The 19,968-nt window shown below is 37.1% G+C and overlaps 1 protein-coding gene across 5 annotated transcripts in view; it reads left to right on the top strand.

The window, feature by feature from the left end:
- Positions 1 to 797: 797 nt before the first annotated feature.
- gnb1l (guanine nucleotide binding protein (G protein), beta polypeptide 1-like) overlaps positions 798 to 19,968 on the top strand; it is a 77,629-nt gene continuing 58,458 nt past the window's right edge. For 4 of the 5 annotated variants that reach the window (XR_007184657.1, XR_007184658.1, XR_007184659.1 and 1 more), the window contains exons 1-3: positions 798 to 946; positions 18,575 to 18,712; positions 18,803 to 18,931. Coding sequence is in view for 1 of the 5 variants with exons in the window: in XM_048188928.1 (XP_048044885.1) it covers positions 18,603 to 18,712; positions 18,803 to 18,931 (239 nt within the window). In the remaining 4 variants the exon portion in view is untranslated. The remainder of the gene's footprint in view (positions 947 to 18,574; positions 18,713 to 18,802; positions 18,932 to 19,968) is intronic. The other variant, XM_048188928.1, reaches the window with a different exon arrangement.

The raw sequence follows: 19,968 nt of genomic DNA, 5'->3' as shown, positions 1-19,968 counted from the left end.
CAGAAAGACTTTAAAGACTTCTCAAATTGTTTGGACGAGAGCCTGCATTTATTTATGATTTTCAAATCCTTAAAGGGATAGTTCACCCAAAAATGAAAATTCTGTCATCATTTACTCACCCTCAAATTGCTCCAAACCTGTTTGAATTTCTTTCTTCTGCTGAACACAAAAGATATTTATGAGTAACCAAAGAGTTGATGGGCCCTATTGACTTCCATAGTATTTATTTATTTATTTTCCATACTATGGAAATCACTGGGGTCCATCAACTGTTTGGTTACCCATATTCTTCAAAATATCTTCTTTTGTGTTCATCAGGAGAAAGAAATTCATACAGGTTTGAAACAACTTGAGGGTGAGTAAATGATGACAGAATTTTCATTTTTGGATGAACTATCCCTTTAAAAAAAAATCAATCATCAGTGTAGTTGATCACTGTCATGAAAAACAAAGAAAGGACAAAATTAAATAATCGAAAAGTCTCTTAATTCTCACACTGTTTGAAGATTCCATATTAATTTAGAATTTTTTATTCAATAGGCGATTGATAACTTGTCAAAATACCACCACCACTGTCAAATAAATAAATAAATAAACTTGATTTATCATTTTCCAACTAATAGCTAAACAATTGATAATGGGTATTTTGCTATGTTAATTTTTCAAATGCCAGAGTAATTAGTAATTGTATAATTAGTAATTGTATATTTAATGCTATTTTTTCACTCTTTTTATTTTGTTTTTATTTATTTTGTGAAAGAAAGAAAGACCGACAAAAAAAAAACTTTTCCTTTTACTTATTGGTGAGGTTAATAAATTAAATTAAACTTTTTTTTTTTAATTCAGGCATTGCTGAAGACAGCTCTCCTCCGCTACGGGGCTTTTCCTGTTCGCTGTCGCATGTTCTGATTTCATCAGTGCACGCGGGATTCCGCCGTTTAAACAGGTACCGCGTTTACATTCCTATAACGGATTGCGCAATGTTTATTTTAGCTTTTCTGATGATTCCATGCAAAAATAATCACATGCTGATATCTGTTGTTACGTCGCGTGATATTTTGTGCTTATTCATGCTTTATTTGGTTGTGTTGGTGCCATTATGTGTGCAGCGAGAGCAGGTTTGTGCATGTAATGAAGCTGTCAGTGGTTGATCACAGCTGTCAACACTGAATGCTTCACTCATCCTCTACAGTCATGCTGTCAGCCTCATCAGGGGTCTCTTTTGTCTGGACTGTAGGGTTCGGACAGTTACAAGCTATAATCCACGCTGCATCTACACTAATATGGGATTACTCTTGATGTCTGATTCGTGGTAAATGCGACACAAAGTGGTAAAACTTTGCATTTGTGCATACTGTGGCTGTATGAAAGTCATTGCGTTACATAAGCATTGCATGGCATAAGTGGCATTTTAATATTTTATTATTTTGCTTTACAAGCAAAACATTTCATTTAAAAAAAAAAAAAACGTTTACGTTGCACGTTTAAATTTTCGGACCCTTTCTGGTTGTCTAATGTAAGTGTAACATGCCTATAGTTAATATGATAAACACACCTGTGGTTAGTCTGTTAGACAGTCGTGTGAACTTGATGGAAACTGACTAAAATATCTTTGTCTGAAAGCTGAAGCCGCTCAGTCAGTCAATGACCAGCAGCGCTTATATTTGAAGTCGTCTAATGATCTAGTGCAGTGGTTTTCAAACTTTTCAGAACATCTAAGTACCTAGTCATTCACTACCATTGTTCAGTTTTGTTTTGTTTTCTCCCAGCATTGGGCACATAGAAATATTTTGAGTGCTAAGGATGCTTAGCATATGCAAGCAGTATTGTTCTTATTGTTATCAATATTCCAAATAAATAATGCAAGAGCCTTATCAGTCCCCAGTCTGGACCTTTGCAGATCTGAGGAAGAGTTTTATGAAACATTTAAAAATGACATTCAGAGTAAAATGTTTTGGTAACACTTTAAGGATCCATTAGTTAGCATTAGTTAATGCTTTAACCAACATTATGTAACAATAAGCAATAGATTTGTTACATTTATTAATCTTTGTTAAAGGGATAGTTCACCCAAAAATGAAAATTTGATGTTTATCTGCTTACCCCCAGCGCATCCAAGATGTAGGTGACTTTGTTTCTTCAGTAGAACACAAATGATGATTTTTAACTCCAACCGTTGCCGTCTGTCAGTCAAATAATGGGAGCGAATGGGAACTTGGATCAATAAGAGTCGAAAAACCTTACATAGACAAATCCAAATTAAACCCTGCGGCTCGTGACGACACATTGATGTCCTAAGACACGAAATGAAACCGAACAGTATTTCTATAATTTTTTACCTCTAAAACACCACTATGTCCAACTGCGTTCAGCACTCGCTTAGTGAGGTCTGATCGCGCTCTGACAACGACAGTGATGTCTCGCGCATATACTTCAATGAGTGTGAGACATCACTGTCGTTGTCAGAGCGCGACCAAGGCTCTGGGACGTGGGAGGAGTCGCCTGTCAATTGCGTCATACCCGCATTACCCTCAGTTTCCGGTTTTATTTTGTAGAAACCATGGAAACACCAAAGAAGCTTTAATATATTACATGTTTTAATAGACAAGGGAACAACTGTTTTGATATATTTATAGACAGAAAACTAATTATTGTTTTATAGCGCAACACGTTTAGTCTTATTGTTTAAATCTAATTTTCTTGATTTTTTTTTTTTTTGTGAGTACCATGCTTTACCATGCCTCAGAGAAAAACACTATTTTGTGAAGTAGCTAACAGCATAATCAGATGCAGCTTTATTTTTAGTAACAATAATATAGCATTTTCTCCATCATACAGTATGTTTTAAAATTATTTGCATTCCTTTTATCAACACAAGCCATCCAGCATTTAATATGATATTCTAAAATCAATCTATCTTACTGCAGTGTGCAACAGTGTCTCACAGCAGCCGCCAAGCGAACGCACAGAGTAACGTTATAATATTTTCAACACACTCAAATGTATCCAATATGATAAACAGAGCTGTGTTACCTCATACTCATGACCGGAAAAGCAGAAGCGGCGCCGGCGACTGTGGCATAATAAAAGTTCACGGCGTGTTGCACAATCTCTCCAGCGTCCTCATTCAGCTCCCACAACACACGGTCCTGCTCTGCTTCATACTACAGTAACGTTAATAATCGCATCCATGAACATGATTTCTTCCCGAGTCCTATTCCATTTGTTTTCCAACGGCTGTGAGGTGGAGACCACATGTCCCCAGATTCCACTCTCAAACTTGGCATCAGCAAGCTACGCCTTTGTTTTGAATAGGCCTCTAGCTGACAGAAAATATTACATATTACACCTTTAACAGAAATGCTCATTAACAAACTGTTCGTTGTTAGTTCATGTTAGCTCAGGTCCATTAAATAATGTTAGATTTTTTTTTTTTTAATTTTGAATTAATACTTTTATGCAGCAAGGCCATATTAAATTGATCAAAAGTGACAGCAAAGACATTTATAACTTATTATTATAATAATTCTATTACAAATAAATGCTGTTCTTTTGAATTTTCAACTCATCAAAGAATCCTGAAAAAATGTATCACAGGTTTCACAAAAAATATTAAGCAGCACAACTGTTTTCAACATTAATAATAATAATAAATGTTTCTTGAGCATTAAATCAGCATATTAGAATGATTTCTAAAGGATCATGTGACAATGAAGACTGAAAAATTCAGCTTTGCATCACAGGAATAAATTACATTTTAAAATATATTAAAATAGAAAACTAGTATTTGAAATTGTAATGATATTTACTTTTGTTTTTACTGTATTTTAGATCAAATTAATGCAGCTTTGGAGAACATTTAGAAATCTTATCAATGCCAAACCTTTGAATTGTAGTATGTACTATGTTTGAGAACCACTGCTCTAGAACAGATTTCAGTGAGCTTTATTTTTTAAGTTTATTTAAATAGGGACATGATTCCAGCTGACAGCTGGAAAATATGTATTGTACATCGAGAGTATAGCATGAGCTAATTTGCATCTCGGCTCCCTAGAAAGGCTTTTTTAAAAGAGACAACCAAGCAAATATTTAGTCACTAAAATTTTATATAGATATGCTCCTTTCAACCATTCCAAAAGACAATATTTTTATTCTGTCCACTGCCAAACAACACACACTATTGTGGGATATCATAGGCAGTGAAGTACGTACTGTATGATACATATGAAATTGACCAGATAATGACCAGATGGCATCTTACTAAACAGAATTGGATGCATATGTTGTTAGTTGTAAGAAAAGCATCATTTGTTAGTAGGGGTGGGACAGAATATCGATATGGCGATATATCGTCATCCTTCTCTGTGCGATACGAGAATCGTATCGCTGCGCCAAATATCGATATTTTAATTAAAAAAAAAAATAAAGCGCTATATATAGATTTCTTTGCTCAAAGCGTCCTACTTCAAGGCGGCGCTCGACACATGAATGAGGGAAACGTGAACTTAAGTTAACTAGCCTAAGAAAAAGAGGTTATTAACAGGATGGCGGACAGCAGTGTGAGTAAAATAGATGCCCCAGCCACGTTTAAGTTCAAAGTCTTGACGCACTTTTATACCATTGATGTGACAGTCGTAGACATCTTTGACGTTCTTCACCGAGCGCTTAGATATACACGGGAGCATTTGAAAGCATATATTAGGGATCCTCTGATAGACGCCTGCTTTCGAACGCTCCCGTGTATATCTGAGCGCTTGAAGAACGTCAAAGGGTCTGTTTGCACCTGGTGACTTCATGCATTTTCTCTGATCGGATAGCTATCCGATCGTGAAAAGACCAGGTCTAAATGCCTAAATACGCATTTGAGACGGATTTAAATCCAATCGCTCAAACCACTTCAGGAGATGGTCTGGGACGCATTCCAGTCAAAACTGTCTATGCTCAGTCTAAATGCATCTGGTTGTTGAAACTACATATGTAAATTTTACTTCTCCCAAAAATACTAAAACTGAAACATGTGAGAGTCAGATATGACAACGCAGACGCATAACACACAATTATCTTCATTAAAAGTAATGAGACCTTATACCAGTGCTGTTGCCGCTCTCTCCTATTGCAGTCTTTGATTTTGAAATTAACTGATGGTCAATAAAATGCACCTCATATTTCTTGCTTTCGGTGACGTGAACTCTATTAAATGTACATATAAGATCGGATTTATCCGTTAAAGCCGAGTTCAGACTGCACGATTTTCAAAGTAGTCGGGTCACTGTTCTTTTCACACTGCATGACTATCTTGGCCAGCATTCAGTCGCTGCTGTGTTCAAATTGCACGATGGATCGGCGACAGAGGGTTTCAAACTGCATGACTTTACAATAGGAAGAATCGCCGACAACTCTGTCTGGCACGCAAACTACGTTTCACAACCAAACACACGCGAGACGTGACAAGGAAACAACGCGATATCACGCGTTCAAGACCGGAGTTCTCACGTGAGACTGGTCCTGCGTTTCAATCAGCTCCATAGCTCCCTAGGTCGTGAATCAGTATATAATGAAAGTGAATGCGGCTGATACCCTGATCAGTGCCCTGACTGCTGAACTAGGGAGCTGATTGAGACACACGGTGGGATTATTATTAAAAATAGTAGTCCGCAAGAAGCTTGAAATATGAATTGCCTGTGCGCTGATTTGCAGCGAAAACAACATAAATAAAAGAAGAATATGGAGGAGGATATGGTTGGGGAGACTGTGGATTGTGTGTTCTGCAACGAGAGTTGGAACTAAATACATAACTTTTCAATGTGCTGCTGTTGCGGATGGTCAAGCAAATGTTTGTGCTTTGTTTTTGTTTTGTATAATTGTAATGTTTATCTGAAACGAAGCCATGCTTGCTGATATTGTGGTCTATAACTCCTCCCCGAACTCCCCGCTGCTCTGTATCTTGCTCTCTCATTGGCTGTCGGTCATCGCCGATGTAGTTTTCAGTCAGAACACTTTTCACACTGCAGGATTTTGAATCGCCGACAGGTCCAGATATTTAGCATGCCAAATATCTCACGGGCGTCGGCGACTCGTCGGCGATTCTCTCAGATCGCGTCTTTGCTCATTCACACTGCGTGATTGTCACTCGCGTGAACGAGCACCGATTTGCCTGTAATTTCGGGCATTTGTCGGCGATTTCTCAAAACCTGTCGGCGAGCCAAAATCGGGGCTAAAATCGTGCAGTCTGAACTCGGCTTAACCTGCACTTAACCTTTTCACGTGCATTTTGTTTTCATATTAAGACCAATATCGCGATGTATCATTATAGGATTGTCTAGCGATATATCGATTATCGCAGAATCGCTGACTCGCGATATTATCGTTATCGTGAGCCATTTATCGTGATCGTATCGTATCGTGAGGTACCCTCCGATTCCCACCCCTATTTGTTAGCAGATTCCATGTGGTTTAATACTTTGTATCCAATGCAATTCAGTTCATACAGTTTGTGTGACTTAAGCAAGTGGGCATGAACCTGTCTGCGTCATTCCAGTAAATCTCAATCACTCAATAGATCATTGCAAGGAAGCAGGTGATAGTGTCCACAGATAAACGTGTGTTACCTGCAGGTTTCTTTGGTAATCAGCACCAAAGCCCCTTAAGCCCGGGTGCAAAGACAAAGTGGCCACCATCACTTCCCTCACACGCAGCTATGCATTCAGCCCTTATCTGTGTCAGCCTCAGCGTGGCATTCACGCCATGGGCAGGAACAATGCGGCCTGTCGCTCACCTCCATCAGCATGAGTGACAGTGGGTGTGGAAGCTCTTGTGTCTGACTTCAGCTCTCTATCTTCCACAGAGCTGTTTTTCCAGTCCAGATACTCCCCCCTTTCCTCCGTTTTCCTTTACCGAGACACGGCAGCACAATAAAGGGCGTGTGTGTATCCCACACTTCCTCCTCTGTTTGTTTAACTGAGCTTTAGAATGGACCTGCAGGTCCGTTTGCCACATTTGCTTCCTCCGCGGGAGAATTTTGACTTTTTTGGCACAAGGGGGGTCGAAAGAAACGCTGACTAATGATTGTGTGGGTGTTGGGCTCTATGAGGTGGAAATGTCAAAGAAGTAACAGAAAGAGAGTGAGAGGGATGAAACCAAAATAAGAATAAAGACAAGGATGACTTAATATCCGAGGTATGATATGATTAAAACCAGGGAGTACCGGCCACGGCACCAGCACACAGCCTTCAAAGTCATTTTACTCGCTTTATGTTCTTTTTATTATGATTCATTGAAGTTTTATCTCACACACACACACAAAAAAAAAACTTTTTGATTACATTCAAACATTCGATAACTAGATTTTTTAAATTGTGACTGGTGCTTGTCTGTGAAATGGTTGAATGTTGTTGTTGGTGGTTGCTATGCTTGCTTACTTGCCGGATAAATCTTCTTAAAGGATTAGTTCACTTCTGAATGAAAATTTCCTGATAATTTACTCACCCCCATGTCATCCAAGATGTTCATGTCGTTCTTTCTTCAGTCGAAAAGAAATTAAGGTTTTTGAGGAAAACATTCCAGGATTTTTCTCCATATAGTGGACTTCAGTGTGGTTCAAGGGGTGGAAGGTCCAAATTGCAGTTTCAGTGCAGCTTCAAAGGGTTCTACACGTAGGCTGAAGTACCGCGGTAGGGCGAAAAACTTCATCTAACTTTCTTCTCTAACTTCAAAATCGTCCGATATTGTGTTTTTACCTTTTTTTTTTTTTTTTTTGTATAGGGCATTTGACTTAGTCTTTGCACATTCACTTTGTAGACCCTGTATCGGTACTTCCGCCTCTGTCTAGGGCTGGACGATATGGCCAAAATTTATATCACGATATAATTCTTAATTTCGGTCGATACGATATAATTCCGATATCGATATGATCTATATAATAGCCTCAGAAAAACTGCCAAGAACGGCCACAACAGATGTCTGTACCTACAAACGTCTGAAAAATGAATTTGCCAAATCTATGAAATCTCTTCCTATAAAACTATATAATATTTTAGAAATAAAAACAGTACAAATAAATTTATGTTCAGCTTTTATTTGTATTTAGCCTTCATACAAACATAAAAATAAACATAAGACTCACTCACTTTAGTAGTATTAATATCTTTAACATTAAACTATAACGTAGGCTGATTTTATTATTCTTGAAGGGTCATGAAACCCCAAAACACTTTTTTTTTTTTTTTGAGATGTAAAAAGATATGTATAGGCTGCACATCATTGAAAACACTAAAGGTAGCCTACTCAATGTTATTCATAAGTGAAAAATTTCAGGTGCCCAGGTATGGGCATGGTCGAACATGCTGACGTAGACCGTTTCGAGCGAATCTCGACATATATATTCATGACATAAAGCTCATTTAATCCAATCACTGCGCTGTAGTATGCATAAGATTACTATTATGCATGAGGAAGCATCACTTCTCTCGGAAGTGGATTGTTTTGCTGTAATCTACCAGCACAAATGGAAAATATGTTTGCATGAGATCGCATTACAGCGGAGAATTCAAATAACACAAAAGTGCTGCTCATTCACCTCTGCCTGCTCTAGCTGCTTTCAAACATGCGAGCCGTAGGCCGTTTTACTCAGCACAGCACGTGTGTTGTTTGTATTTTGCTCGCGATGCGATCAGAACTGGAGTTTGAATACGAACACATGAAAAATACGATTGTTATTTTGACACACGCTCCGCGATGAGTTTAATAATACTAGCCACGTAACACATAGCTCATACAGAATAAAGTATCCGTGTTTAAAGTTTTTATTTCACACATTCTCCTGCATCAAACATTAACCAGCACGGTGTAGTTATGCACACATATTTTCATCAAGTTGTGGAAGCTTGTTCCGTCGCATTCGCATCAGGTCTTGATCTTAGCGTACAACTGCTGAGTACTGGCTGGTGGCTGCATGTCTCTGTGGTGTACGTCATCACGCAAATAGCCAATCGCGTTCTGTTCTTTCTAACGGCTGCGCCTCAAGTCAGTGAGAAATGCTGTAATGTATATATCGAAATACTGGAAATGTGTTTAAAAATCATATCACCGTTATCGAAAAAAATTATATCGCGATATATATTGATATTGAATTATTGTCCAGCCCTACCTCTGTCACACATGACTTTTGTAACATGATTATGTCAATCGTGTGGATCGCAGAGCTAGTGCAAGACGAGCATTTGTGGTTAAAAAGTATACTGTATACTTTTTTATTTTTTTTTTTAGAAAATTACCAATCGTTTTGCAAAATAAGACCCTTATTCCTCGTCTGGGATCGTGTAGAGCCCTTTGAAGCTGCATTGAAACTGCAATTTGGACCTTCAACCTGTTGTACCCTTTTGAAGTCCACTACAGAAAAAATCCTGGAATGTTTTCCTCAAAAACCTTAATTTCTTTTCGACTCAAGAAAAAAAGGCATGAACATCTTGGATGACATGGGGGTGAGTAAATTATCAGAAAATTTTTATTCAGAAGTGAACTAACCCTTTAAGAACATTATCTTTCTTAGGGTAAATTAACTCTATGCATAAAAGTAAAATATTATTATTAACTTTTAAAGTTAGAAAAGAAGTGGCCCTGGGCCCTTTCATATGTGCTGAATGCTGCCGAAATTTGTCATAATTATAAAATTAAAAACAGTGTTCCTATTTGACTATGAATTTGAAACTTAATTTATAATTCCGCAAAAAGTCATGTTGTTCCAAATATTAAAGGGTTAGTTCGCTCACCCTCACCCTCATTTTGTTCCAAACCTGCAAGATCTTCGTTCATCTTCAGAACACAAATTAAGATATTTTTGATGAAATCCGAGAGGTTTTTTATCTCCCATAGAAAGCAACGAAATAAGTGTAGTTGGCACATTGCAGAGCTTCCGTGTTTACGTCTGAATGGCGACGCTGTTCATGTGACCAGCACAAAGCATGATGCTGACGCAGGAGTTGGCCAATACTGAGTCGGCGTTCTGACATAGAACAAGGAAGCTCTGCACTGCGTCAACTGCGTTGGATACTGACAGGGAAGAGGAGAAATTTTTGAATACATTTATTTCTGTTTTGTTTTTACACACGGAAAGTATTCTCGTTGCTTCATAACATTAAGGTTGAACCACTGCAGTCACGTTGACTGTTTTAACAATGTCTTTACTACTTCTCTGGACCTTGAATGTGGTAATTTCGTTGCTTTCTATGGGAGATTAAAAAAACTCTCAGATTTCATGAAAAATATCTTAATTTGTGTTCTGAAAATGAACGAAGGTCTTGCAGGTTTGAAACAGCATAAGGGTGTGTAATTAATGACAGAAATTTCATTTTTGGGTGTGCTAACCCTTTAAGTTTGTGAATGTAAAAGCTCTTCAAAGGTCAAAGTGCACGATAAATAGTTATTGTCTCCCAAATGAATAAACCGTTTCTGAACCGCCTTAAATGAGTCGTCAGTCATTCCAGTCTTACTTCCTGCATGACCATATATAGGTTTGTAACAAGTTTGCATAATGCCCGCCTATGGTCTTCACTGGCTGCCTGCAAACAACCTCTACTTTGACACGCTTTGTAGTCATAGCTGAGGCCTGGAAGAGTTTGGTTCTCATTGTCGATGTGTCGAGAAGACATTGTTTTCTGCACTGCGAAAGCAAATTGATTTTTTATAACCGATACCGATACCGATTATTTGCATGTTTATGTACCCGATAACCGATATGCAGAACCGATATTTATTTACTGTTATACTTCTGTTTTTGACAATTATTACAACACAAATGAGCTGAACAAACCATTTTATTTATAACAATCACTCCCTCCTTGAATACAAAAAAAAACTTTATATTTATACACAAATAAATAGAGGGGTCCGAGTCCAAAAAATTAAAGTGCAATTAACTAAATAATGGTTATGTAGTAAATCAAATGATTATATAATCTAGGGTGTTTAAACGAGATAATCTTGTCAAAAATTTCATGCAGTGGCCGTGCTTGAGGCTTCCTGATCATCAACCCATTCAGGTGCTGAGCAATATGAACGAACTTTTTTTTCCGAGACTATATAAAGTTAAACAGCACTTGTCAGTTGGCATTTTATGATCTAAATTTAATCTAACGTTAAATCATCAAATGCCAACTGACAAAGTGCTGTTTGACTATAACTTAATCAACCGCGATCGCGCATGGAGATAATAAATAATTAATTTCCACAAAGCGGTAGGCTATATTTATATGTGTATTAGCGAAATAATTGTTATGTAGTAAATGATAATATAATCTAGGGTGTTTAAACAAGATAATCTTGTCAAAAGTTTCATTCAGTGGCCGTGCTTAAGCCTCCTGATCATCCGTCAGTTGCTAAGCAATATGAACGAACTTTTTCTTGGTGACTAATGGTGAGCAAATACAACAGATAGAGAATTAAATTCGGCGCTTTTATTTTCAACATGCACTCATTCATGTCTGTTTTATTTAATTCATGTAAAGTTACGTCTTTATTGGGGCAGGACATGACGAATTACACTACGTGACTCAATGAGTTCGTCTCAATTGTTTAGAAACATGCTGCATAAATTAACTATATCAGGAATTTATGTCTCAGATCGCATTTGTGCATATCTGTTATGTTAAATAAAGTTGATTAATTAAAGCAAACCAAGTAGAACATATACTTTACCTGTGCACTGAGTTGTTGTTGACTGATCTCCTCAGACGCCCGGGCTGCAATGGCGGAAATCTCAAAACGGCCACAAGATGGCGCCGTAAAATCGGCGAATCCGATATTACAAAACCGATACCCGATTATGGAAAAATGCTTAAATATCGGGAAAAATATCGGTAAACAGATATATCGGTCGATCACTAGTTTGTTTGGAAACAGACCAAGACCCACCTTTTCAGGGTTTTTGTTTGGTGCACACCAAGGTTCAGATGGTATCATTCACGCTAATTCAAACGAGCTGCATGAACAGAGCAATTGCACCATTCGTTTTAATTGAACCAAATCTGCCAAGTGTGAACACACACTAAGTCTATAGGATTTTTGGACAGTAAAACAAATGAAAAAACCCTAATTCTGATAGGTAATAGCACATATCTTTTTGGCCTTTTGCTAAATTTTTATGAAGAAAAAAATAATAATGCTAGCACTGAACTTGTATCTCCTGTGTGCACACGTCAGAGCAATAACCACAAGGCTAGCGACTTTCATTTTTGTCTGAAATGCAAAGTAATAAGACTCAGACTTCTCAGACTTTTTTTTTTTTTTTTTTTAATTTCCCATAATGCTTTGTCACAGCAGCGCTTTAAAGATGGCATCCACCTGCTCCACGAGGGCAGCGGTAATCACATTCTATATTCTCACAATCTGCAGGATCTTAGTTGGGCTTATTTATGAATGGCAGCGTATGACAGTGGTTTGGGCAGAGGTGTGTGGCTGCCTATCACTGAATCCACTGATTCCACAGCGCAGGGGGGAGAGGAATGTGGACCGCCTATCCTCGATCTTTGAAGCCCACGTTAAAATGACTGCTGCTCCCCCTCCTCCGGTATAAGTCGCAGCGCAGGGGGCACAGATAGAGCCTGTGTTTGATCTGAAGGTCGCCAGCCCTTTGCCTGTGTTGAGAGATACCTGGCTGACGTGGCTGCTTCTTATTTAATAACATGAAGGGGAAGCGAACTCTCTCTCATAATTAGGCCTAATTACCAAGCAGGTGTTGACAGACGGCCCACGAAGAGACAAACTGCCTTTATCCAGAGTCTTAGAGTCAGATTACTGGAGCTGTCTTATCTGTTACACCAAGAGAGCTGAAAAACGCTCTCTCTTTCTCTTCATCCTCTCATCAGAAACGGACATTGTCATTTCATATCTGCCTTTGCCTGTACATTTAATTACAGATCCTAAATAATTCAGCACAATATTGATAGTATTGATTTTGATTTAATAATCGTGGCCCATAGTCATGGCTTTCCTGTCAGACGTTCAAAATAACATAAAATATCATTGTCAAAAGTTTGTGTTCTCTTCTGCTCACCAAGGCTGCATTTATTTATGCATTTATATATCAAAAATACAGTAAAAAATGTGAAATTATTGCAACACTCAAAAAATAACTTGTTGGTTTAACTTAATTCAATTATGACACCTATTTCCACACAGTTTAACTGATTTATTTGAACTTAAACTAGGTTAATTGTACTGATGAGTAAAATTCATCCTAATTGAATGAGATTACACCAGTTTCATTTGACATATTCTGTGAATGTTCAATTCAATTTAATTCTTGTTGATCCAACCAGAGCTATTGCAATTCAGACTGGTGCCCTTGTGCAGAGTTGCTCAAGTTTTCTGCGAAACATTTGTAGCATGCATGTAATAATCAGGTAAAGAACTTCTCATCACTGGCTTTAACACAGTTAAAACTTGAGAACAACATAGATTTATTTCATGTAGCCAACCATAGCCTAACCACAAGGTCTACACTTCAGCATAATGGTAACCTCATAAAAATCGACATAACATAAACTCTTTTAAATGTCAAATATAACTGAACATCAAACTTTAAAAGGTATTCCCTTTCCTAAAAAACATATTAAACAGCACTTAATTTCAACATTTACTGTCCCGATCTATCCCTACACAAAGCATGCTGGAAACTAGAAATCCACTGCCCAGTTTCAATCAATGCAACATAAATGATTTGTGTAGTCCCAACACAAATGGTTTAGGTTAACCTAACATTTTGCAAATTTAATTTCATTTAACATAATACAATTGAGTTCAAATGCCAATTAAGTAAAAAACTAAATATTTGTGTTGGTTCAGCTTATTTTATTTAAATAAATTGAGCAAGCAGCGAGAATCATTTTTTTGAGTGAATTAAAAAAAAAATTTATCATTCAGAAATCATTCTAATATGCTGATTTGGTGCTCAAGAAACATTTCCTGTTGTTATTAATTTTGAAAACAGCTGTGCCGTCTAATATTTTCAATAGAATTTTCAACAGAATGGGATTTATTTGAAATAAAAATATTTTTGTAAATGTCTTTACTGTCATTTTTGATTAATTTAATGTGTCCTAGCTGAATAAAAGTGTTAATTTCAGAGCTTATGTTCAATGATCATTGAGCGTTCCTGGAACTTCAGTGTAAGTGAAGTGGTAAAACTCAACTATGGTAAATGAAGTAGTCTTCTCTTAATAATCTACTGGTTAGTGATGTGGTTGGCCAATATGGGTTTTTTAACAGCTGATTCGGATATCTAGAGATCATGTTGGCTGATGGATGCTGTAATGCCAATAAATATAACAGATACAGTCCACTAATTTAATTTCAGAACTTGTGACCAAGAATTTCACAGCAGCACTGGAACTTTTTCACTGTTTGTAATATATGATTCACTCTACTTGAATATAGAATTCCAATTCTGTGTTTTGCAACATTGTGACTTGAGTATTTTTGTTGACAGCAAAAAATAACCAAATATTGTGTAGATAGATAGATAGATAATTTTATTTTTTTTTTCCATACAATTAAAATCATTGGGGTCAAATGTTGTTTGCACTTAATTTAGTGTCAAAATATCAATCATATACTGTTTTGGAATGACATAAGGTGAATAAATGACAATGAAATCTTAATTTTTGGGAGACGTATCCCTTGAAATATACATTATATAACAATTTAATAATGACAGCAAATGAACTGCATTGTGACCCCATTCTGCCTTTTTCCCCCCATAACACTATATGCGTTCTCCTCTCCTCTGTCTGTCCATGCCATTTAAAAAAAAAACTTCTGTAAAATGTTGCCTTACCAATGTCATGATCTTTCTTGACTCTTTGGCCTAGTTCCTCAGCCTGTTTTTCCACTCCATCCATATCTTTATTTCTCTCCATCTCTGACTGACAGCGCTGTATTGGCAGAGGTTTGTTTGATGCGTCGTGTTTGCATAACGAGAACATGCATTTCCAGACCCGTGTGTCAAACAGCCCTGGTGCTGTGAACTTCACAATACGGGCATGTTAATCTGCTTTAAACCTATGAAAACCTCGCTGTCATACGGACGATCATCCAATAGTGCATTCCTTCACCTTTGCAGTTTTTTTTTTTTTTTTTGCTCTTGTTGTTTTGGGAGAATTACAGTTTAAAGTGACTATATAATGCTAATTTAACTTTATTTTGGTGTTCTCCTAGTACTGTTACAGATTTATATGCATTCCATCCAAGGTCAAAAAACACTTTACTTTTCTCATAATATACATTGTACATCACCTCAATTCACAGAATCTGAAAATGGTTTGTTGTTTGAAGATTTAGTCTCTCTAAACTCCTCCTTTCCACGTGCATACTCTGCTCTGATTGGTCAGATGGCCCAGTCTGTTGTGCTTGTTCTACCATTCACAGCACGTGTCGGAAACAAAACGCCTATTACCGTATCCGAATTTCAGCTCTGGAGGCTTCCTCAACGCTTGATAAACAGTAATACCAAAGATGGTATTGGTTTTCTGTATCAATTCCAGTGCAAGTCCTCATCCTCCTCATGTGTTTAATTTGCATAATGCATTTAAAAATTAATGACCCAACATATCTTTACAAAAGTAAAAATGCTGTTGCAGATGAAATATAACGTGGATAACATTGAATAAACATATTTTCGTCACATTAGATAATGATTATTAATGACTCAGAGCCCTTTATCTAAACTTCTCAGCCCTGCTCATCTGCCATTTTGTAGTTTTTTAACCCTTTTTATCCAAGTTTGTAGTTCTAATCAAATCCTCGTCCAATGCGCAATGGGTTTTGGGCAATATTAGCCATTTTACAGTGTGCACGGATCTGCACTTCGTATTCTAACCTGGAAAAGTAGACCATCCGAGTATCATTGGAATACTCATTTCAACAATTTGGGACGCATTTATTCTAATTTAGAATACTATTTAGGATGGATAGTATGTGAATTGGGACAAATAACTTATTTGTTGTGCATTTTGATGTTTAAAACTTTGCAGACATTTTACATTCACAAACAGATATTACACACTGCATGAAAGATAATATTAGAAAAAAGAATAATAGGGCGTATACTACTTGTTTTCTTTTTTCTCTTTTTTTTTTTTTTTTTTGAATGTCAGGATTTGATTTTTTTTTATTTATTTTTTTTTAGGCAAACTTCTAAAGCTAGAAGCTAGTTTAAGATATTATTATATTATTAGATATTAAGATAATATATTATTAAGATATATATTCCTGATTTATCCATGATCCCCTTGTGGCTGAATACTGGGGCATTGTATTACCACGGTAACTGTACTTTAAAACCTTTTTAGCAGGCTCAATTTTTGTGATACCTACTTTAAATTTGGAACACAGCTTGGTTAGACATGATTTTATAGCAATTTTGAAGTCCAAAATATTTTGCTTCAGTACATTTTCTCTTTAAAGTAAACTTAAACTTCTATAATTTTTTTAAGCTTCTTCATTTATGGAATGGTCTTCTGAGTGTCTTCTTTAAAAAGAGACCAACCTTAGGTCTGTATTCCAAAGCGGCCATGGGTTACAACCATTTAAAGGGTTAGTTCACCCAAAAATGAAAATTCTGTCATTAATTACTCACCCTTATATTGTTGAATAAAGTCCTTATTTTTGTTTTTGTGCACAAAAAGTACTCTTGTCGCTTCATAAAATTAAGGTTAAACGACTGCAGTCATTTTGACTTTTTTAACGTCTTTAGTACCTTTCTGGACTTTGAAAGTGTTGATTATATTGCTGTCTATGGATGAGTCAGATACCTCTGGGATTTCATCAAAATTATCTTAATTTGTGTTCTGAAGATGAACGAAGGTCTTACGATATGAGAGAATGATATGAGGGTGAGTAATTAATGACAGAATTTTCATTTTTGGGTAAACTAACCCTTTAAGTTTAGATTTAAGTTTAAAAATGGGGGTCACAGACTACTTAGCCATTTTCAGTCATTTCTAAGTGCACTAGAAAGGTAAATAGCTTTAGTTTAAGATATAGTTCAGCTGGATAGACAGTTCCCCAAACCAGAGGTTTAATTTCAGCCCCTATATGTGCAGTAGACAGGGTCTGGCTCCTATACAGGCCTGATGGCGACTGATAGTCACGGGTTCTAATCCTACTGCCTCCCTCTCAGCTCTCCTGTAAGAAGCTAGAGGGGCGTTTAGTGACTGTACCCTTTGTGAGGGGTTCATATGGGGCGGCTGGGGGCTCGACTCTTAATTAGGAAGGTAGGGCAGTGAAGAATCTCCGCTTGACAGATTAACATGCACAATTTAACCACTAACCTTCCGAAATGAGCTCCCCCAAAATACCTGTGGGTCCAGTTTCAGCGCAAGGGCAGAGGTGACCAGAGATGACACTGAGCAGAAGGGTCTTCATTAACCGAGCGGCTCCATATCTAAAATCAGCAATATCAGTCGCCACTCAAAGGAGAAAACCGGCTCTGTCTGTGGTTATTTTTGTTTAATAGTCTTAATTGTGTTTCATTTTAATTGGTGTAATTTTTTGCTTCCCTTTTAAATGGTTTAAATGACTAATATGGTTAGTTATGAAACTTTTCTCAGTGTCAAGCATTTCTAAGGAGAGCCTAATCTCGAAACTGACATCTTATGATGTCTTGCAGGTTCAAAACCACATCAATGTTTCAAATGTTTAATGTTTTCTTTTATGAAGACATCAACAGATTTAGCTTTTTTGTGGCCGTTTGAAAGGGATTTGTCGCTGACATCTAATCAAATAATTTCCATCTGGATTTTTGTGGTCTGTTGCATCTCCGCTGTGGCCCTCCCTGCAGCCTACAGTGCCGTTTGCGCTCACAAGTGCTTTGAAACTCTTCTTTTTTTTTCTTTTTTTTTTGTTAGCTGTTGATGAAAATAAAAATTAAAAAGACAGATTCCAGTTTGTTTACAGTAATTAAGTTGTCTCGCTTGTGATTTATGACGTATTGAGTAAGAGGTTTTACAAAGGAGAAGGAAGACAAGGGAAAAAATAACATGATCACATCTTCCTTTTGCCCAAAGGCTTTTAGTGTTTACAGTGTTAACCAAGAGATATCAGCATTTTCATATGGGCTGATGCTAATAATTATGTGTAAGTTGTGTAAACAAATTCCACCAGTGCTGGTCATGTGGTCAATTAATTTTTCTGTTCTTTTTGAATGTCAGGATTTTCTTTTAGACAAACTGCTACAGTTAGGCTGTTCACACAGAACTCGTTTTTCCATTCTAAAGCGCTACTTTTCCATCATTTTTTATGTAATCACGCACTAGACGGACATGTATAACTGTTTATTATTATTGTTGAAAAAGCTGTTGTGCTGCTTAATATTTTTGTGGAAACTAAACCGTGATACTTTTTTCTTCAGGATACTATGATTAAATACAAAGTTTTAAAAAAAAAAGCGCATTTATTTGAAATAGTATTTTTTGGAACAATGTAATGTAAAAGTCTTTACTGCCACTTTCTATCAATGTAATGCATCCTTGCTGAATAAAATTATTTAAAATGTGTTCATTTATGTATTTATCTATCCTAGGATTAAGATCATTGATGTTGCAGTGCTGATGTCCCGCCCTCCTCCAGACCCACTGTACATCCTGAGGGGTTCAGGGGCCGCAGTGAACACCCTTCACTTCTGCTGTGGTGGGGATGGACCACCATTTCTCTACTCTGGGTTGGTGCCAACTTATTAAATGAACCTTTAAACTTTTGGTTGCCTTAATAGTGTCCTGTTTATGGTAATCTTGATGCATGTGTGCTTTAGGTCAGGTAAAGGTGCGATCCATGTTTGGAACCTGACCACTAGGAGAGCAGAACATGTTTTAGAGAGCCATGCTGGGAACTCTGTTATTTGGCTCCACACCTTCAAAGACAGCAGCAGCAGCCTAATCAGGTAGAGGAGAGGAGGGTAAGATGTGTCACCCCTAAAGGCCCCGATATACTTCAAACGAAGTTCTTTTTCATTCTTCATTTAGGGGTAAAGCGAAGTTCGAAATGCGTGACCAACGATATACTGTAAACGAACGTCTGTCGCCGCCCACGCAGCTGAGAGCGACGGTTAGATGAATATGTAAATATGTGCCATGCACTTTCCAGTAACAAAATAAACACAACAAAAATGAGAAAACAGCAAGCATTTATTATAGAAAGCATAAGAAAAGCGTCTGATTATAACAACATGGGCACTTAATCGATCGATTAATCGGATACATTTTTTAAACAACCAAAACAAATAATGCATAGCGAAAACAATGTGGCTGTAAAATGATCAAGCATTTGGCTTTTATTTCTAAAAAAAACAGAGGTATTGATTCCAACTCCAACATTTGGCTCCAAAACTAAGCCTATTTATTGCTATTTTTACCCATTTAGTGTTTATAAGTGCCAGTGCCAACAATTATATAACAATACAGTTAAGTCAAGTTACTGTAAAACATGTATAACATGTAAAACTATGAATACAAAGTTAAATAGTAAAGGCCATTGCGGTGCATTTTAGGTGAAGCATCCGTTTGAAAAATCGCGTCACAACATCACGTCCCGGTGTATACAGTGAACGCATGCTGAAATTATTGCTGCGTGGCTACATAAAAGTTTAAGCACATGTGATGCATTGCCGCGATTGGTCTGACTGGCGCGTGAGAGAGACGAGGGTGCATGCGTGCGCGTGTGTGTGTGAAGGGTTTTTTTTTTTTTAGGCTATACTCTCTTGCAATTGAACGTGAATACGTTTACTACTTAAAAACATCAAAGCTAAACATCATATCTAGTCAAACCGCATCACGACATCGCTACAAATACAGTATGGGATTAAAATCAGCGAACATCAATGTATAGGCTTAGGCTACGTTACCTTGTTTCAGCGACGCTTGGTGAAACAGCATGGAGTGGATGTTTTCGGTTCAGATGCTGAATCATTGAAGTCGTACT

Source organism: Megalobrama amblycephala, linkage group LG4, assembly GCF_018812025.1.
Source record: "Megalobrama amblycephala isolate DHTTF-2021 linkage group LG4, ASM1881202v1, whole genome shotgun sequence".
NCBI classification, from domain to species: Eukaryota; Metazoa; Chordata; class Actinopteri; order Cypriniformes; family Xenocyprididae; genus Megalobrama; species Megalobrama amblycephala.
The sequence above is the reverse complement of the archived record's forward strand: the minus strand, read 5'-3'. Positions and strand labels throughout refer to the sequence as shown.